Genomic DNA, 23,697 nt, shown 5'->3' with positions numbered 1-23,697 from the left:
GTCTATTTCTGATATTTTCAGGTTTATTTATCCTAACAGTTACAGAAACACAGGCAAAACATGAAATACTGTCTTCAAAGTACTTCATTTACACGCCGATAATGAGAAACACGACGTAAAAACGGTGTTGCGTGTAGTATTGCTCAATCGCTGTCAGTTCTTGTTTCAACTTTTTCTCTACTAAAAGTTGAGTTTTGTTTGCAAACAAAGGATAGCCACGTGGAGAGCTGGTGGCGTTTGGGAAGTGATGTTTCTCGTTGCGCATAATTGATGACCCTCGCCTTCAAGTAAACTGCATTACCCATAATGCACCACTAACGCCAGCTGACTGGGCTCAGTGGGCTGGAGTTTTTTCTTTTTTTTTTTTATAGGCCGTGACAAGTATATCTGGGTTCTGTGTTTACAGTTAGTTAGAGTTCTTTGTCTTTGCCATTACCACTAAGTCAAAATGTCTGCGCAATATAACAGCCTGCTTTGTGTGCCATAACTATCTGAGTACACGCAGCCTATTGGAAAGGATATTAATATAGACTTTCGGGATACACATTTATTTTTGTCCCTACATTTTGTTTTTCTCCACTAACTGAAGAGGAAGCTTCATCTGGAAACTTCTGGATAAGGTACAGTTCTCTTCTCTATACTGGATGATGTTGTAAAGATTTGGATGTGTTTTGGGTTTTGAATAATTTCTTGCTTTTCCGTTTGAATAGAATTTAAAAAAATAAAAAATCACTATGTAAACAGCACGGCTGCTCTACATTTTTTGTGTATGTTGTCAAGGGCTAACGGTCGGCATGAGGCAAGGATCCTTTGTCTGATAAACTGGACTACACAGTCTTTCTGTATTTTCATCATTTTTAAACGCACCAGTGAATTGTATTTGGTTGTCTACTATATTCTACTTTAGTAATAGGACATTTATAAATGTATATTTAGGAAAATTAAAATGGCAAATAATTGTGATGTTATATTATTTATTTTCCATTTTCAATATGTCGGTGCTTATTTTATTGTATTTATTTTATTATTCGTCATGGCAAGGTAACCCCATTGGTCCTTAGTGTAGAGAGGAGGGAAATCTTTCATGCGTCAGACACCTCTGCCAAACCTGTCCTCTATAGCCGATTTCAAGGATGTACTGCTGCTGGCAAGTATAACACACGTGAAAAGATGAATAGGGTGAATGATTGTGTTTCTGAGCCAAGTTAAAAATAGCCCTAAATGAAATGACCTCACTTGAGCAAAAGCCAGAGCCGTCTGCTGCCTTGACCTTTTACTGAGGGACACACAGGGCCACAGTGGCCATGGATAAGGAGTCTTGATGATTTCGCTTATTTCAGTTTTAATCAAAAGTCTAGCTTTATGAAAGCCTTTACAGCAGGCCTAAAGTGGCTGTAAAGCTAGGTAACACCTATGCAGAAGTAGATGTCCTAAATAAATGCACAGTCTCTGTGAATATGAACAAAGCATCATTTGTGGGGCCCCTGGGGCATTAGATATGAGTACCTTTGGTCTTAGTGTCCTTTTCCTCTTATAAAAGAATATAAATCTACTATAGGCTTATCTTAAGCAGTGAACAGATTTGATTCAAGCTTATCTATGGTTCTGACTTCAAAGTTTGTTGTTCAAATTATGATGACGTAGTCGGTTCTCCAACAGCATCCCTTCCCCCACTCTCTTTCAAAACAAACCTGACTGACATGTAGGTTGTCCTTCCAACCGTTGCTCAACCTCTCTCCCGCCAGTCTCTCTTTGTCATCATCCCTCTCAACCAGTGTACTGTGCTGCAGGGCACAACTGTTTCACAGAAGTGGTGAGCCAGAGGAAGTGTTACGCAGATTTAAGTACAGCTCAAATTTCTCATTTCTTGAAACTTTGTCCTTAGCTGTGATGCAAGATATTTTAGCACTACCCTAAGGGCTTGGGAATTGTCCGTGGAACTGTCTTGTTTTCTCCTGCTTCTGCAGACATGCTGTCCGGCCTCTGCGACTGCTTCGTTTGCCTCTGGTGATTGTTCTCACTTTGTGCAGCAACAGTGATCCACTTAGGTTGCTATTGAATTCACGACCTTTTCCTGGTTATCCTTTCCTACCATATATGACTTGATGCCATTGTGCACATCAAACAATAATACATGACACACAGGAAATTTGATATTTGATAGAAACAAGTTGTTGATAATAGTGCTGTGCTATCTGCTGTGCATTCCCAGGTTGCCCTAAGGTTTAGAGAAGGTCAACGTTGAAGGTGGCAGCCATGGTGTTGATTCTGGGCAGAAGGCTGAACAGGGAAGACTCTGGGACCAGAGACTCCCCGGCCGTCAAACGCAAGGTGCTCCCAAATTACACAACCCATTTTCTGTGTGTTTTCTATCATTTCCATGTTTTGCCTCTGCTTATGAAAGTCACAAATGTTCCAGAATTCATCTTTATATGTTTTGTTGTCTCCTAAGGTGTTTGAGGTTGACCCCAAAACTTTAGCCAGCCAGGATGTCTTGGACTTCTGCTCCGGCTCCTCCCACTCGGAGGCCATCCTCCAGGTGTTCAACGAGTTCCGCGACTGCCGCCTGTTCACCGACGTGGTCATCAGCGTTCAGGGCCGCGAGTTCCCCTGCCACCGCGCCGTGCTCTCCGCCTGCTCCTCCTACTTCAGAGCCATGTTCTGCAACGATCACCGCGAGAGCCGCGAGATGCTGGTGGAGATCAACGGCATCCTAGCCGAGGCGATGGACTCCTTCCTCAGCTATGTTTACACCGGCCGCGCCAAGATCACCACCGAGAATGTCCAGTTCCTCTTCGAGACCTCCAGCCTCTTCCAGATCGCCACGTTGCGTGACGCCTGTGCAAAGTTCCTGGAGGACCAGCTGGACCCCTGCAACTGCCTCGGCATCCAGCGCTTCGCCGACGCCCACGCCCTCAAGCAGCTAGCCAGCCGCTGCCGCAGCTACGCCCTGGCCAACTTCTCAGAGGTGGCTCAGCACGAGGAGTTCCTCGACCTGCGCAGGGACGAGCTGGAAGAGTACATTTGCAGCGACGAGCTGTCCATCGGGAAGGAGGAGGTGGTGTTTGAGTCGGTGATGCGATGGGTGTACCACAGTGTGGAGCACAGGAAGCCCATGCTCAAGGAACTGCTGCACCACGTCCGCCTGCCCCTGCTGCACCCCAACTACTTTGTCCAGACAGTGGAGGGAGACCAGCTGATCCAGAATGCTCCAGAGTGCTACCAGCTGCTCCACGAGGCCAGGCGCTACCACGTGCTGGGCAACGAGATGATGTCACCCAGAACCCGCCCACGCAGGTATCATCACTGTTTACTCTAGAAAGTATCACTGACATATCCAGGCTGCACCTATTCTGAGGAACACAAAGATAATATTGGCTAGATGTAATGCATACGAAAGGAAAAAGTCAATAGTTTTCAGTTCCGGGTCAAGGGTCATAATTTTTGCCTCAAGGAAGTACTGTGACTTACTGCTCTGAATAGCCTCCTACAGTATATACTGTGCTGCAGTCAAGAGGAAGATGAATGACTGCAAATGTCATCTGTTTCCTCTTGCCTCATTGCAGGTTGAGAAGCCGGAACAGTATTTTGACGAGGGTTAGGCATAATCCAAATACAGAAAGATGCCAGAAAACACATTTTGTGTGATCTTTGCTTTTCTCTCCGCCTTTTGACTCTAGCTGGGTTAAAAAGCTTCTGCGGCTGTGAAGAAAGAGATCAGCGTGAGATAAGAAAGCGTGTTTTTCAGCCAGTGCATCACGGCATGTGGTTTAAGGTTACAACATGCTCACAAACTCAATACCCCTTGAAATGTTGTTGTTGTGTGTGTGTTTGTATGTATGTGTGTGTGTGTGTGAGAGAGATAGAGAGACAGAGAGAGACAGAGAGAGAGGAAGAGAGTGCTATTGTGCTGAATAGACAAAGCTATCATTGACTGAGATTTGTTTTATAGCCCTATTTTGAAATGAAAATGTATCATGAGGAAGGAGACAAGGCATGTTCATACACATTCCGATTTACCAGGAAGGGGGGAAAAAATGACTATGATGCAAGGAACGGCAATCACGAAATGTCGAGTCTTGTTGTCATACCAGCTGTGTAACTCACCTTGCTGACGTGTTCGGGCTTCTGGTGTGTTCACCTGCTCATTTTACACCTCGTTACCAAAATGTTCCCTGTCTTTTAAGTGTTTTACGTGTGTATACTGTCCAGTTGGATGCTATAGTTTAATATTTGAAGGACAAAGGCTGGTGCCCACTGAAACCTTTTGAGTAAGACACAATGCAGACCATATGGTGGCCTGGTGTAAAGCTAACAACAGTGCAGCTGCCCTTCTGTCCCAGACCCACTGCAAGGGTTAAGTGGAACAGAACAAGGTGTCGGCTAGCAAGGCCGTGTGACGTGTATTTCAGGCGTATCGTGTCAGTATCCAGGCAGATCTGATCAGATCAACCAGCCAGGCAGGCAGTTAGTCTCCCTACTGTCTGCCTCTTTTGCCCTGTGGGCCCAATCCTCTTGTTCCTGCTCCAAACAGATCCCCCCTTTGCATGTGCCCATAGTGGGGCCCCTCTTCTCTTGGGAAGCCCCCAGGATCACACCAATCTGCTAATCGTCTCTTCACGGTTCCTCAGTTACAAATTATTCACATTTCGCACACGCACGCACTCACACACACACCCACACACACACACAAACAAACCTGAACAGCTCCTGGCGCGACGCTGTCCCATAGCTTTATACGTGCACACTCCCATGATACACTCCCAATCTCTTACCTGTGTCTGACCTATACTTTATCACATATGCCTAGTAAACAGACAGGGGGAATGTGAGGGACAGGTGCAGAGAAATCTTCCTTGTTGTTGGGATTTTCATATGGAGAAATCCCATGTAGCCTCTGTCCAGCGTCGGTGAATCTGAATGGTATGATAAGAAATGAAGCTGCAGTAAATTAACTCCCCCATAGGAAATTAGGTCATATCCAAGGCATGTATTTTGAGCAGCTAGATAGGAAAGCGTTCTGAGCATGGAAAACAAGATTCAGTCTAGCCTTGAGTGTGTTATTGTTGTAGCCTGTGTTGATATTTCTATTTTCATCTGGAGTTTGCCTTGAAGATAAATGAAGCTATGCCAACGGAAAACACCAATCTGCACCTGCCCTGGCACGACTACCTGCCTTCTCTAATTATCTCTCTCTCCATGTGTTGATGTGTCATGTGATGTTCTCTAGCACCTTGTGTATATGTTTTCATACTCTTTGTATGAAACTATAATTTGATTAGATAGCACGATTGTAATGTGTGCATTCCTGCAGAGTGCTATCATGCTTTTTAATTTAGACATATTTTTGTTTTGTGCCTGAGCTGTGTTGTGTTTCTCCCTCCATCCCTCATTTTCTCTCTGCCTCCCTCTGTCTCTCCATCTTCCCTTCCCTTCTTTCTTCCATACAGGTCGACAGGCTTCTCTGAGGTGATTGTGGTGGTGGGGGGCTGTGAGAGGGTCGGGGGCTTCAACCTGCCCTACACTGAATGCTACGACCCGGTCACAGGAGAGTGGAAATCGCTGGCCAAACTGCCCGAGTTCACCAAGTCAGAGTATGCTGTCTGTGCCCTCCGCAACGACATTCTAGTGTCAGGTAAGAGCCCAGTGCATTAGTTAGCAACGAGTCCTAATACTGCTTTACACCTATTTTGCCTGTGTTTAGAATCAATGTATCCTTGGTTTGTTACAAAGTCCCATTTCTTTCAAGTACTGTAAGACTTTGTCCTACGCAAAAAGAAAAATGACCTATTATAGTGAGTGTTAATGGACACAGTGCTTGTCTGTGTTGGACTTGCCACCTAATCTTTTAGTGGAGTGGCAGGAAAGGCCATGGTGGCTGTTTGCCCCGTGTTATTTTTACAGCCACAGCCTGTTTGAGTCGAAGGAAAATATGAGAGCAACATCTGGATGCACTCTCCAGGCTCAGTGCCGAGGGAGGCCCTTATTGGCCGGCTCGATCACTCTTTCTCTTCCTACTGGCCGATCCGCAGGGTCACCCGCCTCCATATAAGCTATGCAGCTTTCTAGGATCTCCAATAATGCACTCATCTAACATCCATTTTTGGTTTGAGTCTACTGCAGTTGTTTGGGATGTAGTACGCTTAAAAGGAACCTAAATCTGAGTTATTATAGTGACCCCCTGGCCAGGCTGCTGCATTGTTTGAATATAGTATGGGCCAAGTATTGCGCAAGCCTCCTCTGGTGAAAAAGGCCCTAGATTTAACAAGACAGCAGCATCACGTCATGCATCCTGAGTAATGAGACCAGCGTGATGCTCACTGCAAAGCCAAGGATTGATTTAAACCTGTGCTGTTACTGTTGTATACAGGATGCAATTCTATATGGCTTGCGGGATAGAGGGCAACAAGTTCAAGTTTTTCATGGAATCCTTTCCAGGAATATGCTTTGATAGAAGCCTACTGGGATAGATGTGCCTGCTAGGATTGCTCACGCTCCAACATGCTTTTTATTAGGTGCAGGAAAAACGTGACTGCAGGGAGAGACTACAGACAAAAAGAGAAGTAGAAAGAAGTAGAGAAGAGAAAAAAAGAGAGACAGAGAAAATGAGAGAGACAGTTGTCTCCTTCAGAGTGTGCAGTGTTTATGCATTTCCATGTTCTGCCCGTGCCAAGTCCTCACGTGTGCGCTATCAATCTACCCGCAAGCACTGCCTGGAAAAGTCAACATACCTCTCTCTCTCTCTTTTCACACTCTCTCTCTCTCTCTCTTTCTCTCACACATACACTCACTCACCCCCAACCCCACTTTAAATTACTTTATGACATTTTATCTTCTTCATTGACCCATTTTCCACCTACATTCATACAGTGTTTTTCTGCCGTTATTTTTTTCTTTTACTATTTTACCCCCTCTCTCTCTCTCTCTCTCTCTCTCTCTCTCTCTCTCGCTCTCTCTCTCTCTCCCTCTCTCCCTCTCTCTCTCTCTCTCGCTCTCTCTCTCTCTCCCTCTCTCCCTCTCTCTCTCTCTCCCTCTCTCTCTCTCTCTCTCTCTCTCTCCTGGCACTGGGAGCTGGTGTAAATACCTTTGGAGGGCCTCCAGTCTCCAGCACAGCTGTAGTTAGCTGTGGTCTTAAATAGGATGTGCCTCAGACGGGTATATGAAACCCCTCCAGTCTTTCTGTCCCGGGACAGGGACCTTGACCACCACTGCTTTTCTCACATCCACAGCACACTCAAGCAAATCACTCACTGCAGTGGCATCAACCACTTTGTCAGACCAAAAGTGAGTGTGGTGGTTACGGTCAGCATGGCCTCAATTCAAATCTGGTTGCTGACTCAGCAATCACACTTATAATATTCTCACTCTTTGTTATCTTTGGTTTAATTACATACACAAATGACTCTTTGCTATCTGATTCTAGTGTGTGTAAATAATTGATTCTGGATAATGTGTTATCAGCTAGTGAGCAGCAACACATGTGCTTGTCTGATGCAGTACAGTATCATGCATGCCAGAGTCACAGGTGGCCTGACGTCTCTAGTTGCCTCCTCAGTGGACAGGAATTCCATAACATACTGAACTCGATCATTACCAGTAGCAATAAACTGTGTAAAACTGTAGGCAAAGTTTCGTCCTAGGAAAGCTGTCATACAAATCATCTTAGGACGCCCCCAGTCACTTCAACTTGACTCTTTAAGAACAATAATTAGCAACAGTGGTCCTCCTTGACCAACTCAAGTTACCTGTGAGAAAATACCTTATTCTAAAGGAAGTTATTTTAACAAGCAGTGTAGGTTTGCATGGCCCTCTTTGAAGTGCTATGTCCCAAGTCATGCAAATCTTTTCAAACAGAAGCCTCAAGGGTTGCAGACTCTCTGACTCTATGACTATCCAGCAGATTATCTGGCAAACGTATGACTGTGACTAACTCCCTCTGTGTCCTACAGTGTAATTTAATATGACTGAACAGTAATTACCATATATTACCCCACAACAAAAAGTGATAAGAGGTAAACTCCTGTAGCCAGTAATTCCTTTAACTATCGGGTGGATGACCCTTGAAGGAGTTCATTGTATTAATTGCTAGGATGAAACACAAGCCTGTTGTCGATCCCCACCTGTCTAGTCTGTCTGTCAACTATCTCACAATACTGAAAAATGTCTGCTTGGTGTGCATGTGAATACCAGGGAAACAGACACCTTTGTTTTCATTGGCAAGTTCTCTTTATAACATAAGTATTGCTCCATATAGCCACCCACATGTCTTCTGTAAAAAGAAAACACCCAACAGCCAATAGCAGACGCCGCCATAACAAACAGTAATGGATTGAGAAATCATTTGATTTCATTGTTAGGAGATCAGACCATATATTATCATAATAAGTCCTTCTCTTAAGTGAGAAACTCCTCCCCTCAGGAGGGCATCAGGGTTTAAACAGAGAGGTGCAATTTGAAGGCATGACTATTCTTATTGATTTTCATATTCCATATTATATTAACTGATACCACCATGAGATCAATTTATGTCCCAGTGTGAAATAACACAGATTGTCACTGTCCTATCTGTTTATGTGCTGAGTGTTGTTGGTAGCCATGCTACAACCACACACAGAAACGCTCTCATGCATACACACTCACATGCAAACCAATCTCTCTTCCTCACAAAGCTTCTCCTCAACTTATTGTTGGATATCAGCCAGACGATGACTGCTACTGGTTGTGATAACACAGCAGTAATGCTATTGTCAGAATATCTCCCTAGTTTTTCAGATGACACCAGACAGTGTTATGCTTTTGCAGACAACCTGCTACCTTGCTTTTTTTTCTCAACTTTTTCCTTGAGACTGACATGTTTTTTCTTTCCGTTTAACCTATATTTTATCCCATTGTCTGTGTCATGCCTCCCTGGCGCTGCTAGAAAACTGAATTTGTTCAATGCCATTCATTTGTTTTTTTAAGGATCAGTGTAGTTCATAACTCAGTCTGTGGAGGATCAACAGGCAGGTGTGTGGAGGAGGGGGTGGGGGGTGTGTGTGGCGGGGGGTGTTGGGTTGAGAGAGAGGGGCCGTGTCAGGGCTTGTTAAAAACGTGTCTGGGTCACAGTGCAACCTGGTTGACTGACTGCTGAATGTTGTTGTTCTCTCCAGCTGCAAAAAAAAAGGGGGAAGAAAAAACAGTTTGTAATAGTACATGTTTGCTCAGAGACAGAGACAAGGAACTCAGCCAAACGCTGTTGTTATGTGGTTCTGTCATTAACAAAAGATCCTGACTGTGTGCGTGCGTGTGTGTGTGTAGGTGTGTGTGTGTGTGTGTGTGAGAACAAATAGTCAACTGGCAGCTGTGTATATGATTAGTGTGTGTGTGTGTGTGTGTGTGTTGTGTTTACTCAGTGTGAGTGAGGCAAACTTTGTTAGCAAGGTGAACAGAGTGGACCAAGCCTAGGTCAAACTCAGATAAGACACTGGCAGCTATGCCCTAGTTAGGAAGTGAAATGTTTCTTTGACATAAACGCATAATCCACTCACAGCTTGGATGTTCTCCAAGAGTAACTTGGCTTTATTTTTAGACACATTATTTTTATAACATCAACTGGATTTGAAAAAAGAATCTGAGATGGCTTGCGTTAAATAGATTTTTTGACCTTGACTTAAACTTGGCTCAAAATGGACTTAACTTTTAGAGAAGAGCCCATTAAAACACACTTGGAAGAAATTATTATATTGATGTGCAAAATATCTGAAATGTATGTGTTGTGTTTCAGGCGGTCGTATCAACAGCAGGGATGTGTGGATGTATAACTCGCAGCTCAACCTGTGGATCAGAGTGGCCTCCCTCAACAAGGGCCGCTGGAGACACAAGATGGCCGTCCTGCTGGGCAAGGTGAGGAGGGACCTCAGTCCTGTACATATTCCTCTCCGTCTTTGTCTATCAAGCTATAGGTTTATCTGTCTATCTGTCACATCTATCTTTGTTATAACCCCCCCCAGCCCCCGGCACACACTCACACACACACACACACACACACACTATAAACTTCCGTTTAGAGTTACAGTTAGGGAAATAATCTGGCAGCCTATGTATGTAAAAAAGTCCTTCAGGACCGAGGTGTCTGCCAAGTGACGTTTGAGTTACTGGTGCTAGAGAGAAGTAGTATGACAAAGAAGTGGTTTGTAATTTCACAGCTCATCATTTGGTTTGGTAATACCTGACCTGTGGTAAAAAAAATAAATAAAATAATCAGTAAGGTTCTCTGGAAATTTACACAATCAGGAAATTTGTTGGAGGTGATGGAATATTCCAGTGTACGTCTTGAATGTGTCCCATTTACAAGCTTTTGAGTCCCATCCCCCTGTTACACACATTCTTACCTGTAGCTTGGCAGAATGTTTTTTTAAACACACTAAAAGTCTGTGTAGAGATGACTGACATTAAGTGGTGTGCATAGACTTAGACATCGGTCACTCATCACTGACAGGAAGAGGCTACAGTAGTGGATTCCAGTGTCACATTTGACTAGAAGCTCTCTGCTTGTCAAGCATCTTCCATGTTGCTCCTTGAGGGTGCCACGTGAGTAGGAGTGATATCATATTCAAACTATCTGACGCATCCCTTTGTTGCCCCAGGGTTTGTAAACGTTCAGTGCCAGCTAATCTCACACACCCTGGATACACAGGACTAGCTTCAACAGAAAGAAGGAAGCTTGCCTTTATTAAACCAGGCACATAAACACGTGTCTTGTGTCTACTCCACACACAGAAATTCAGTCAACCTTCACTTTTAGTTATTCCTACAAATCTACTCCTTTTATGTCAGGTGCATATGATCTGAGCCCGCTATATGTCAAGTATCAGAATAGCAATGGAGATCTGACACCAGCTTGGGTATGAAATCACAGTAGAGTTTATGTTTACATGCAACCTGACCAACGATCCTCGATCAGTGCTTCTATTCTGGAACTGTGTCTATCTATAGTCCCTAGTACAGTGCTGGGTGGACGTTCCTGTCCGAGGGCAGTGGGAGTTTACTGGATGTGTGCCAGTACCTCACACCTCCCAGTTAAGGACTAGCCTAGTCCACTGGCCCATATCATGCTTCATCTGTCTCTCCTCAGTCACACGCAGCCTGCAGTGGCCATACATAGCTACATGGACTCCTGTAAGGCTTATAAACACACACTGATTATGGAGACATAGGCCTAGGCCAGCGCACATAAAAACACAGATGTCTCAAAGTTCAGTATTTTCAGTGGAATACAGCATTCTAGTGTGGAGAAAGGAAACTCTATCATTAGATTTAATTACAATGTACCTTTGCGATATCTGTTTTTAACTGCTGTACACATTTTGTTGTGAAAAGTTCTTAAACTAGATATTCAAGTCTGTCCTCATAGCATGGCGTTCATCCATGGTTGTAAAGACCATCATAATGCAAAACAAATGTTGACCACTCGTAATACAATGTCATCTGTGCCTCCTGAAAAGCCTCCAAACCTGTAATTTAGTGTTATTAGTGTTGTGTAAAGGGGGACAGCCATTGATTGTCAGAGCAGGCCAAGCATAAACAGGGATGAGTCAGGCTCACACACGTACCACTTACTTAGACACGCGAACACATTCCAGTGTTTCCCACAGAATTTGAATATATTTGTGGTGGTAGGTGGGTTGGTAAGGATCCCATTACCTGGATGGCTGAAAAATTATCTAATGTAGGCCTCCTCCATCTTAAATAGTTCCATTTGTCAAACAAATAACTAACCTGTATTATATCTAAAGTACTTTGTGTCAAAGATAACATAACTTAAAAATATAAACAGTGCTACACTGTTCTGTTTGTTGTTGCTTTTGTCTATAAGGTGAAGAATAGAAATGAGACCCCTTTTACAGAGAAATCTGCTTTTCTGCCCCTCTGCCCTGCTGCATCTCTCTGCTGTCAGTCTCACCTGTATCTTTACATCATTAAATTACAGCCTTTGATATTATCTACTTTGTTTTACTGCTCAGCTCCTCTGGTCCAGACTGTCCTGCTCCTCCTCAGGACGAGTCCTTTTCCTTCTTTGAAAATATGTTTCAATATTAATCTGGATTGAGGGAGCAAACATTCAGAGTCAAAAAGTTAATATTAACTTAGAGTTAAAAAGTTAATATTAACGTTATCAGTCGACTCAGTGGATACTGACTAGCAGCTAGGCTATACAGCGTGCTAATCTTGGAAACTCAGCTGTATTCCGAGTAACGTTAACTGTTAGTTCTTCTTTTCGGGAATTCAGTCGGCCGTCTTCTTGGCATGGAAAAAAAATCTCCCTCACACGTGTGCAGTGGGAGGCGAACAGACGGGTCCGGTGAGAGAGCGAGTGAGCGAGAGAGAGAGAGAGAGAGAGAGACCGAGCAACAGAGAGAGAGAGAGGGGGGGAGCAACAGAGAGAGCAAGCGAGAAAGAGAGAGCGAGAGACAGAAACAGAGAGCGAGAGACAGAAAAAGAGAGAGCGAGAGACAGAAAGAGAGAGAGCGAGAGACAGAGAAAGAGAGAGAGAGCGAGACAGAAAGAGAGAGAGCGAGACAGAGAAAGAGAGAGAGAGAGAGATCGCGTGGAGCAATTAGGGGCTGAGCGAATCAAAGTGCTACACGCAGTTCTACGATTAAATAGTGAAAAAAAAGAACATTTGTGGCGGTCAGTGCTGATATTGTGGCGCCCGCCACAAAGTTTTCCATGTGTGGGAAACCCTGGAGGGGTAATTTAGAGCGAGGGGAGATTGTCCACTAATCGATGCGGATGGCGTCGTTCTCTCGGACGAATAAATTTTTTTTTTTTAAAAATGCTAAAATGGGTCGCCAAATATACTTTGGTAACGTAAAGTCTATGTGTGGGAAACACTGCATTCATGCACATAAGCACACACACGCACACGCACACAAGTACGACTATTCTTGGAAAGCTCTGGGCTGAAACGGTGCATTATCTGTCAGTAAGGGCACGACACAGCCAGTTTGTTGTCATTCGCAGCGATTGCGCAAACATTGTTTCTCTAGCTGCTGGCGGCCTGCTTCTGGCCAGTCTGCATTGGTCTTGCAGTGACTTCTAAACAACACCCAAAATGCTTAGTTGCCTTGCCACAGAAACAACAAACGCAGGCATGCTTGCATGCAAAGACAAATACACAGGGGTCTACCACAACAATGAGGTAATCACCTGACCTGTCCCACTGTGGCTGTAAAAGTCAGTAATTAACCCTAAACCGAGTCACGGATCAGGGTACAGTGAAAACAACAACACGTTGGATCGATAAGGCTGCCATTCAACTTGGCTCTATGATTTACAGTCATAGAATATTACAGGACGCCAGTCAAGTTTACACTTACTGATGTGGAGCTGACTTATAAAAGCCTGAAGAGTCCAACAAACATGTTAAGTGCAGCCATAGTAGAGGAAGTTTTTGCTAATCCTACCCATGTGTCATGCTGAACCTATCATTCATTTGTATTTCTCTGCATGCGTATGTGTATTTCTCTGTATGTTCAATCCAAGACCTCCAACCCAGGATGAGTTAACCTTGCCAGGCAGCTCAAACATCACATACATACAGTCACACATACATAGTGCGCGCACACACACACAAACACACACACAAACAAGCACAAGCACTTTCTTGAAAAACACATTCCTTGGAGTTGTTAAATCCAAGGGGAAGCTCTCATCTCAGACCACTTCCTGCGTCTGTAACACACATGCGGTTTAGTCTTCTCTTTCATCCTCCTCGTCTCGCATTTTCTTCTTTTTTTCGGTTTCTCTCTTTCTATCACAGACTCCCAACATGCTTTTATCATGCCATTTTGATGCTCTTAGTTCCTTTTTTGATGCCTTTAGTTAATCGTCTTTTTCTAGTTCCTCTCTCACTGCCCATCTTACAGATTGCAGATCAAAGGGAAAACTTCCATTTGAGGGCAAACTTTTTTTTTATTAGTCTGTTCTCAAATTACATCTATCCATCTCAAGCACTTCTCTGTCTCCTTTGTCTTTCTCTGTCTGTCTCTGTCGTTTTTCCTCAGAATTCTGTTCTCCTCCTTTAGTGTTTATAACCATTCATTTCCTCTTACCCGTTTTACAGATTGGACCACAACGACTGTTTCCATCTAAGGGATGTTTTTTTTTTGTTTTTTTTATCCTGTTTTCAAATTATATCTATCCTCTTATCTTAGCTATTTCTCTATCTCCCCTGTCTCTATCTCCATCTTGTCATTTTTCCTCCGAATTCGGTTCCCCCCTCTCTGCAGTTTTGCACCCAGTCATTTCCTCATAGAGTCTGTAATTTCCCCGTTTGATGTGCAGCACTGATGTTCCAGTTGCTAGTATAGGGAACAAAACCTGAATGTTGGCAACAAGTCTGCGTAATGAACGCACACGCATGATCACACTTGCACACACAGAGGCCTCAGTGTTGACTTCCAGTAACTCACTATGCAAACAATATGCATACTCAGTGGGCACATCAAATATCTTTGTGCACACACAAAAATACATTTGGCTCGCTATACTTGTGAGGACCTTCCATTGACTACATTCTTACCCTAACCTCTAACCCTAACGACTACATGCCTAACATTAATCCTTACCCTAAATTGAACCTAATCCTAGTTCTAACCCTTAACCCTAAACCAAAGCCCTAACCCTAAAGTAGCCCCTTAAAGAAGTGAAGACTGGCCAAAATGAATTAACTTTGCAAAAACGCCCTCACTCCGTAGGTCTAAAACTCAAACTGGTTCTCACAAAGATAGAAGTACAAGAACCCGCACACACACTTATTAATGTTCCTGCGTTCTATGATGCCCTGTTGGACTGGTCTTGTTTCCATAGTGTATAAGCTAAAAAAAAAAATAGGTCACCACTTGTTTTGCTCTCCCTGTTATGGGCTGCACTCAGCGACGGCTGTTCTCATCTATCACACGCTCTCTCTCTCCGTCTCTCTCTCTTTGTCTCTCTCTCTCTCTTAGTCTCTCTCTCACGCTCTCTCAATTAAATTTCAATTCACTTTGTTTTATTGGCGTGAATGTCAGATGAACAGTGTTGCCAAAGCATCGAAATACAAAGAAAAATAACTAGAGAAAAACTAAAAAAACAGATAAAATAGTGCAAATAAATAACTAGTACATAACAATAAACGCCTAACAGTGAAGAAATATGATTCCTAGCAAAATAACTAAGTGACGAGTGCAGGCTGTATAATCACTCCGTGTTTCAGCATGACACAGTATATCTCTTTCTTTTTCTCTCTCTCTGTCATTATTTCTCACTCTCTGTGTGTTGAGAAAACTGGTAATCATTCGGCCATTGTCAGACTTGTATCACGGCCATAAAATAAGCCATGAAAGTACTTGTTCGGTAGCGAGCGAGTCTGTCTGCCGAGAGTCATTAATCACATTCGGCCTATAGTGTTTATGCCATAGCCGCATACCTCAAGTGCATGTGGAGTATGTGCTACCATCATCGAGTTAATGCGGAATGCCCCTATATTGATATACTGTACTCTTCTGTGGTGTATCGAGAGCATGCGGGGCGTTTATCGAGTGTGTGTGGAGTGGTGGGGGACAAACGGTGATCCGACACTGCCCCCGTCCTCCCCTCTCTCACACAGGAAGGTGTCTGGATATCATCAGTGGACGGTTAAGGCTAGTACAGAGAGAGAAACGACTCTCTGACTCGTGCTCTGACCCGTATCGGTGCTTCTAAACACATTCATCTTACTCCATTGATTTCCTGCATCTCTCTGCGTCAGAAAATCTTTCTCTATCTCTCTTCTATCTGTCTCTGTGTGTGCGTCTCTCACTCATGCCCACAGACACGCAACACAGATTTCAGATTTAGTATCTCCTACACATCAACATAATTCAAATGAAACTGGTCTATGAGCCCGTAGTCTCATTCCGTCTCATTCTGGCATTTGAACACACACACACACACACACACACACACTAATATGGCTGGGTCGATGCCATGCGTGGGTCACAGACTTTTATTCTCTCTCAACCTTTCAGTTGAGAAAGGCGGTAGTGTTGTGAACTGCCTCAGTTGCTATGCAAATATCCAGGTGTCCCATTCACTTCCCTCTTGATTTTTTGTTCCCCCTTTCCACGCCTTCTTTCTCTCTCTCTCTCTCTCTCTCTCTCTCTCTCTCTCTCTCTCTCTCTCTCTCTCTCTCCATCCCTGTTTATGCTGTAGGTTTATTAGAGAGGCAGGAACAGCCTTGAGGTATTATGTTGCATAAGATCAGCCTGTTGATGAGTTGTGTTGTACTCTCTTGAACCAGTAATACTGCTCGGTGTCTGGGTGTCGTTCTCTGACACGTGATCTCCTGAGTCTTTGTTATTCAGGAAAAAGGATATTAGAAGTCTATCATGAATCTCTTCCTTTGACCCACTTTTCTAGCTTGTTTTTCCCTTTTTCCATTTCATTCATTCTTCATGCTGCTCTTTCCCTATTTCTCCTCATCTTGCCCTCCTTTATGGTCCAGAGGGGTAGCAGATGTAACTAGAAGGCACTCAGTAGAGCACAAACCTGTCCCAAGGCTGAATTCTCCAACTTCAGGGTTTGATCTTCTGACAAAATATCATGTGAATGCCATGCTTTTTAGCATCCAGCTTAGAAGTCCCAGTTGTTGGACTTTCCCGCCAGCACATGAATGCAGCATAATAAAACCTAGATCCAGATTACCACCAAAATCTTACTAACTGATCCTTGGGCCAAGGGCTATCTGTTAACCAAATTTCAGCCAAATAAGTTTGTAGCTTTTTGAGATTTCTTGCTAACAAACAGACGAACAGACAGGGATGAAAACATAACTTCCTTCCAACTTCATTGGCAGAGATAATTACAGTTCCATGCCGTCACATACAGCACATACAGTCACCACTCATTTGCCTAGATTCTTGTCTATTTGTCTCTTAGCTGAATTATGATGGGAATGTATAGATTATAATGACACCACATTGACAACATAGTTTTTTACAACCTGCCTTTCCACTGCAAGGCCCTGTCTGGAGCACATGCAAATGAATCTTGAAGGGAGTTATGGATGCAATTGTAATAGGCGACAAAGCCACTGTAAATGAAAGACACTGCACAAAAGAACGTAAAGGTCAGACAGTGGCTCAAAGGATTACGGTGTGTGTGTGTGTGTGTGTGTGTGTGACGGAGTTTGGGTTCTGAGGTAATGTTGAAGTTCGAGTTGAGCAGATAATCCAGGCCAGTGTTTCCTGCTGTAAGAACAAAGAGGACAGGGACGGCGGTGCTTATTGAGAAGCAGCACGTCATCTTTGTTGTTCACCAGATAGACTGGTTCTCCTTGTGCCGAGCCAGCCGAGGTGTAAAATATTGTTCATACACACAGACCAGCAACCTTGGATAAACACATCTGTCTCTCTCAGTAGATAACTAGATAACGTGTGTGTGTATGTGTGTGGACAGGGATACATCACAAGTAAACGCCAGTCACAATTTCACAATCTAGCTTTATTCAACAAGCTTGTGGTGGCTTAGGTGTCGTTAGCTGTCAATCACAGCTCATCCTCTAATCCTCGTGCGTCTGTGTGTCTGTCCTCAGGTCTACGCTGTGGGTGGCTATGACGGCCAGAGCCGCCTGAGCAGCGTGGAGTGTTACGACTCCTTCTCCAACCGCTGGACAGAAGTGGCTCCCATGAAAGAGGCGGTCAGCTCTCCGGCCGTGTCCAGCTGTGCCGGCAAGCTCTTTGTCATTGGAGGAGGGCCGGACGACAACACTTGCTCAGACAAGGTGGGGAACAGATGGGAACTTCCAAATCACAGACTTAAGGACATGGCGATGACAGCTATATGGATGTTGGTCTCTTTCAGGAATGTTAAACACCCTGTTTTACATAATTACACCATTAAAAGATACAATTGTCCCAATTAATTGACTGCAACTTGAGCTGAGCAAGAATTTAAACGAAAGCTACCAAACATTTTTAGCCTGTGAGAGGAGGTTGATGACATGATCGGTTAGACGGTTACGCAAACAGAAACCCCACCTGTATCCGTCAGTTATCGCCGATTATCTTTTTAATTGACAAGATATCAGCCACATCCCAGCCGGTCTGTTTGATCCAGATCAAGCGCATCAAGTTATACTGCGTCAGTCGTTACTCCCGATCATTATTTCCGTGCTAATTTATGCAAAATGCAGTATTTCAGGTTTAATGTTCCCTGTGTGATGAGTCAGTCATTGATGGTTGGCTCACTTTTATTCACTATCACTTTTAATGAGATGACAATGGGGTCCCGTGACACTGTGCTTAAGGGAATATAGGGAATGGTAAAGGAAGAAAGCATCAAGAAAAAGGCAGACTAACCATGTTTTGTGATCAAATCAAACAGATTTTTTCTGTGATACTAATCGGAAAATCTGGAGTCAGGATGTTTGACTGACTGGTAGATAATAAAAATTCTAAGGAAAGACAGGTTGTGTAACTTGTCATTCCTCATTGTAAGTGGAGCCAACAGTGCCAGTATGTGATATGTAGACAACCACAGAGATCTGGGCCAAGACATGCTACACTGGTATAGTTTCCTTCTCTGATAGACAGCGCTGTTAGCTGGCAGTAAACAGGAAGACAGTGGCATTCACAGGAACTCAAGCTGGAGTAGGAGGATTGCCCTCTTCCCTGGAATAGCTGATTGTGTTTATGTGTGTGCGTGCTCCCCAGAGAGCACACATACACAGGCAGACAGGCAGGCTGGCACTGGAAAACAAAAGCACCAGTGTCTCCCTGACCGGGTATCTGTCTATTTGTATCTGACTCTACATGGCCTTAGGGACAAGAGTTCATACTGACTCCAGCTCCCTCATATTGCTTATCTTTCCAGTCTTCTTGGGGTAATTTACTTTGTTCCCAAAGGACCTACGCTGGAGTGAATGCCTGCACATGTGTTGTTCACATTAGCTGCGGTTCAGTGTGGGAGGAACGACTGTTTGGGAGTTTGAAAGCAGAGCATTTTGAAGAGCGAGGAGAGAGACAATGCATGGATTGGATGCACAACCGCATAGTATCTTATGCCAGTCAAACCACAGAATAAGATACGCATTTTTCTGTTTATTATTTTCTACCACAGGGTAGATAGCATAATAAGTTACATAGAAAGTATGTCACACTTGTGTCATTTCTATGTACAGCATTATGCATTTTGTTTCACCAGAGTCAAATAAAACCAACCCAATTGCATGTCACAGGTCCAGTGCTATGATCCAGAGACAGATTCTTGGTTGCTAAGAGCCAACATCCCCATCGCCAAGCGCTGCATCACGGCGGTGTCCCTCAACAACCTGATCTATGTGTCCGGTGGTCTCACCAAGTCCATATTCTGCTACGACCCCGCAGAGGATTACTGGATGCATGTGGTTCACACCTTCAGCAAACAGGTAATACATTACACACAGAAACACCCTGTGCACTTTTCATACAAAGAACACGCTCTGTTTGATTTCAACTCCAAGAATGCTGGATTTGTATAATCTGCGGCTATCTCCCCTTATTCTTCTCTCTCTCCTTTCTTCTCTGTCTCTCCTCCCTCCCTCCCTGCAGGAGAGCTGTGGCATGTCGGTGTGTAACGGTAAGATCTTCATCCTTGGTGGCAGAGGGGAGAACGGCGAAGCCTCGGACACCATCCTGTGTTACGACCCGGCCACAGGCATCATCACTGGAGTGGCAGCCATGCCGCGGCCAATCTCCTACCATGGCTGTGTCACCATCCACCGCTACAACGAGAAGTACCACAGGACCTGACCACAAACAAACAAACACACACACACACACACACACACACACACACACTCTCACATGAGCGTGCACACTTAAGAACTTTAACTCTTTGAAAATCAAGCTCACACAAATACACACATGCACAGGACACATACACACACACGCAAGTACACACAAGCACACTTGTGTAGAAGAGGCCTATTTAGTAATTCAGACCACAACACCATTCAGCTAATTTATTTTCTCACAGCATCATGTAGCGACACTCTTTGTTTGTGGTGTAGATCTTTTGCTGTTGTGCACCATTGTACCCTTCACCATTAATCTTGATAGCCTTTCTGTGGTTGATAACACTACTGACTCGTCTGTAACTTGAGCCAAAGTGGAATCAGATCAACATGCTAGATGTGCCACACATTAGTAGTAGCTGCACAAGGTTGGGAAGCAACGGATCACATATAATGGCATTGCAGTTATCAGATTGCAGATATTTTTGAAAAAAAAGGGGTGATCACTTGTTGGATTACCACAAAATGTTTTGAGGTAAAGAGTATTTAGATATCAAGAGTCTAGATGCTAACAGTTTTCTGCATTTTTAAATGATGCCTGGTGCTGACTGTAGAGGATGATTATCTGTAACACATTCAGGTCTCTAAATAACAATAAATTGTTTGCTTAACTGCATATTTTATGGATTTTCTCGGCTAAGTAACCTCAAAGTAACCAAAAGTACTGAAATTACTAATAGCATTACTGAGCTTTTATAATTAATTGTATTACGTTACTGATTACAAGCAAGTAATCAGTAATCTATCTACATTTTCTACATATTGTACATGTTGAAAGTGACCTTCCCAACGCTGTGCTTTTCTTACTGTGCGAAGTGACATCACCTTGTACCTCCCTAAGATCTAGGTCACTGATGAGCTGAAGTGACCACAGATAGTGATAATGAACAAAAGCAATGCCTTGAGGCACAGATTGGAAAATATCCACGTGGAACCATGCACTGATGGGCCAGCAGAAGAAAAGTGATCTGAATCGACTTTGACTGACAGATGAGTGGCCAGGCCAGATTCCTAACTGTGTACCCACTGCACTCCAAACAAATTGGAGTATAGCCTGGTAAACAATATCAAAATACTCAGAAATGTCCTCCTCTTTTCCTTCAAACTCAAAATGACCTGATAAAGATGCGGTAAACAGTCTGCAAGCTGTACTTTTCACCCACAGTGTCAGGGATCATAAATAAACGCTGAATGCGAGATGCTCTTAACTCTTGAACCTGAGCAGGATGAGGGGAGGAGATACAGAGTGGAGGTTGTATCAAAATATTGGAACGTAGCCACAGACCTTCTCATAGTAATCTGTTAGATTAGTCTTTCTCCCCTGCGGTGGTCGGGGCCCGACACACCACTTTTTCCACTTCCCTTTCCTGTTAGTCTTCCCTCTCGCTTCCCTTCCCCCCCCCCCCCCCCCCCCCCATCCCTCCGCTTCTCACCTAGTTCCACTTCCCATGTCTGCTTCTCTTATCACTGTTTGTGCCGTGTCATCACCTGAAGCTTTAGGATTTACAGTCGTACCTCCCTTTAAGCTTTATGATGCTACATTATCATTATTATTACACACATTACTGACATTTTCTTATTGATTTATTTTTTTTAAATTATACTTGTCTTTTTTACAATTGGATGTTTATTATGAAATGTATTGTACGTAGCTTTAGCAAGTGTGTCTCTTGCATATCAAGATTAGTTACTTGGTGTACTGGGTGTGTGGGTGGTTTTGTAGATGTGAGAAGCCTTTGCAGATCAAACTCGAAGACTGCTCTGAATAAGTGGTGTGTATGTATGTTATGTATGTGACTTTTACTACTCTGGTCTGGATGCGTTGTACCTAATGGAGGTTTATCAACTAGTTGTAGCATAAATATCGCATGACTGCTCACTGTTATCAGTCACCAGTCTGCTTTGCCGCAAAGCAATTCCAACCTTATCAAAACTCTGCACCGCTCATGTCGGCACCGATGTAACTCGGGGTAACCATAGATACCTCCAGGTGTGTATGTGTGTATGTGTGTTTACTGCTCAGTGCCTGTACTATACCTCCCACAGGAGGACTGAGAGTTCTGAGGGCGAAGGGATTTGAACAGTTTGGATCCTGGTCAGTAAAAGTCACCTTTTACTACAATCGGTGTTGATAGACTAGAGATATTGCTGTGAATATGGTAACTTTAAAAACATTTTTGTTTTCTTTATCCAACTCGTATTTAAATGTATCTCTTTTTTGTTTGCATTCATTGTGTTGTTTTTTTCTGTAACTGAGAGCCCCAATTGTGCACTTTGACAGAATCCTGTTAAATGTAGAATTATATGACCATGTATATATGATTTCCTTTTTTTTTTTTACTGTATCAGTAAATGTTCTTTGCTTTCATGTGACGTATGTGAGTGAGAGGAAAGGGGCCTGGCAGCACCTCCTGTTGGCCACTGCCTGCTATGGCTCTGATACACAAACAAAAACAACAAAAGAACAAGAGAACAATGTCGAGAGTGAGTGAGAGAGAGAGATTTAACTTTCTGTTGTAGGGTCAAAGGTAGGGGATCAGTGAGTTTGTTTATTTGTTACTGTCTAACATTGTGTAACTGTATAAGTATAATACAAAATGCATTAACAGCAGAGATTGGGCCCCTTTTGTCAGCGGCGATGACAAAAGCAGGTGGGGGGGATTTTGGCTTAAACCACGCTCTAGGCATTTCTTTAGATGGGTGAGTTTAGTGTCATGCCTTCAACAGCAGCGCAGGCTGGAACAGTGAAATTTTGTAAAATCCCTCAGGCCCACCCACACTCCTTTGCAGAATTACATGCTCAGGGTAACTCAAAAGGCCAACCAGGAGAGGCTGTCAGGCAAGAAAGCGGCAAAGAAAAAGAGAGGGAGTGAGATAGAGTGAGAGAGAGAGAGAGTTTGAGTGTGTGTGCGTCTGTGATTTCACTGAGTATTTACTCCAAACAGGACACAGACACTGTCCTTTTATAACATGTCGATTTATTGATTTTCATTATTAGCTATGTAGAGGCTTTCATACATTGTTTGCTTTGTTAAGATAATCCATTGTTTTCATGTCTCTTGACTTTTTTTTTCCTTGTGGTGAGTTTTGGGATTGTGTGTTGCTGAGATATGGTTGTGTTTTTGACTGTTTGCCACATGCAGGTGGTCTGCCTTAAATTAAATAACTCTGAAGAGCTGAACATGTAAGTTTTGATTGTTGGATATGAATATGAATGCAGATATAAGCCAAAGTGGATTTGATTCAATCCCAAAGGTGACTTTATTGAAAATGCATCCATGGGAAAACTCTATCTTGCATGCGAGATGGGGGGTTTCACGCTGCCAATGGGAGAACGCTGCCCTATGTGCCTTAATAACAGAATAAACCAGCACAGGAATGACATCTGATCATTTTGATATTAACTTTCATTATCTTGTGTATGATGTGATATTTTAACACCACTTTCTCCTCGGATGCTCTTTGTCTAGCTGAGAGAAAGCTTTGTAAACGGCAGCATGTTGAACTATAATGGCTGACTTGTGTAAGCGAAGCATCAATAAAGTTTTTCCTTCTATACTGAAACGTGTGTGCTGTCTCATTAGTGGAATAACAAGGGTGGAATAATATACGGTAGACAACTGTTTACTGTCTGTCTGTGCGTCTGTCTTCACCCCCATCCTCTAATGTTTACTGTCTATGTGTGTGTTTTATGTGCCTTTCTGTTCTTGTATCCCCGGGCCAGGAAGAGGGCATTCCTTTCTACCTCTGAGACTGTCGCAGTCGCACATACAGGCTGTCATTAGTCAAATGTTTATAGGTATTAGGTGCATGGAATTTAGAGGCAAAACTGCTCCACATGGTCATTTTGAGATGAAATGATA

At 43.5% G+C, this 23,697-nt stretch overlaps 1 protein-coding gene across 1 annotated transcript; it reads left to right on the top strand.

Annotated features, from left to right (window-relative positions):
* The first annotated feature begins 395 nt into the window (after positions 1-395).
* Positions 396-23,398, top strand: klhl24a (kelch-like family member 24a). The gene is made up of 8 exons (XM_071926881.2): positions 396-620; positions 2,213-2,331; positions 2,453-3,297; positions 5,451-5,635; positions 9,764-9,882; positions 17,594-17,782; positions 19,238-19,426; positions 19,590-23,398. The coding sequence occupies exons 2-8, from the start codon at positions 2,257-2,259 to the stop codon at positions 19,788-19,790; spliced, it is 1,803 nt and encodes a 600-aa protein (XP_071782982.1). The 5' UTR covers positions 396-620; positions 2,213-2,256; the 3' UTR covers positions 19,791-23,398.
* The last annotated feature ends 299 nt before the right edge of the window (positions 23,399-23,697 follow it).

This window comes from Centroberyx gerrardi, chromosome 13 (genome assembly GCF_048128805.1).
Source record: "Centroberyx gerrardi isolate f3 chromosome 13, fCenGer3.hap1.cur.20231027, whole genome shotgun sequence".
Taxonomy (NCBI): domain Eukaryota; kingdom Metazoa; phylum Chordata; class Actinopteri; order Beryciformes; family Berycidae; genus Centroberyx; species Centroberyx gerrardi.
The sequence above is the reverse complement of the archived record's forward strand: the minus strand, read 5'-3'. Positions and strand labels throughout refer to the sequence as shown.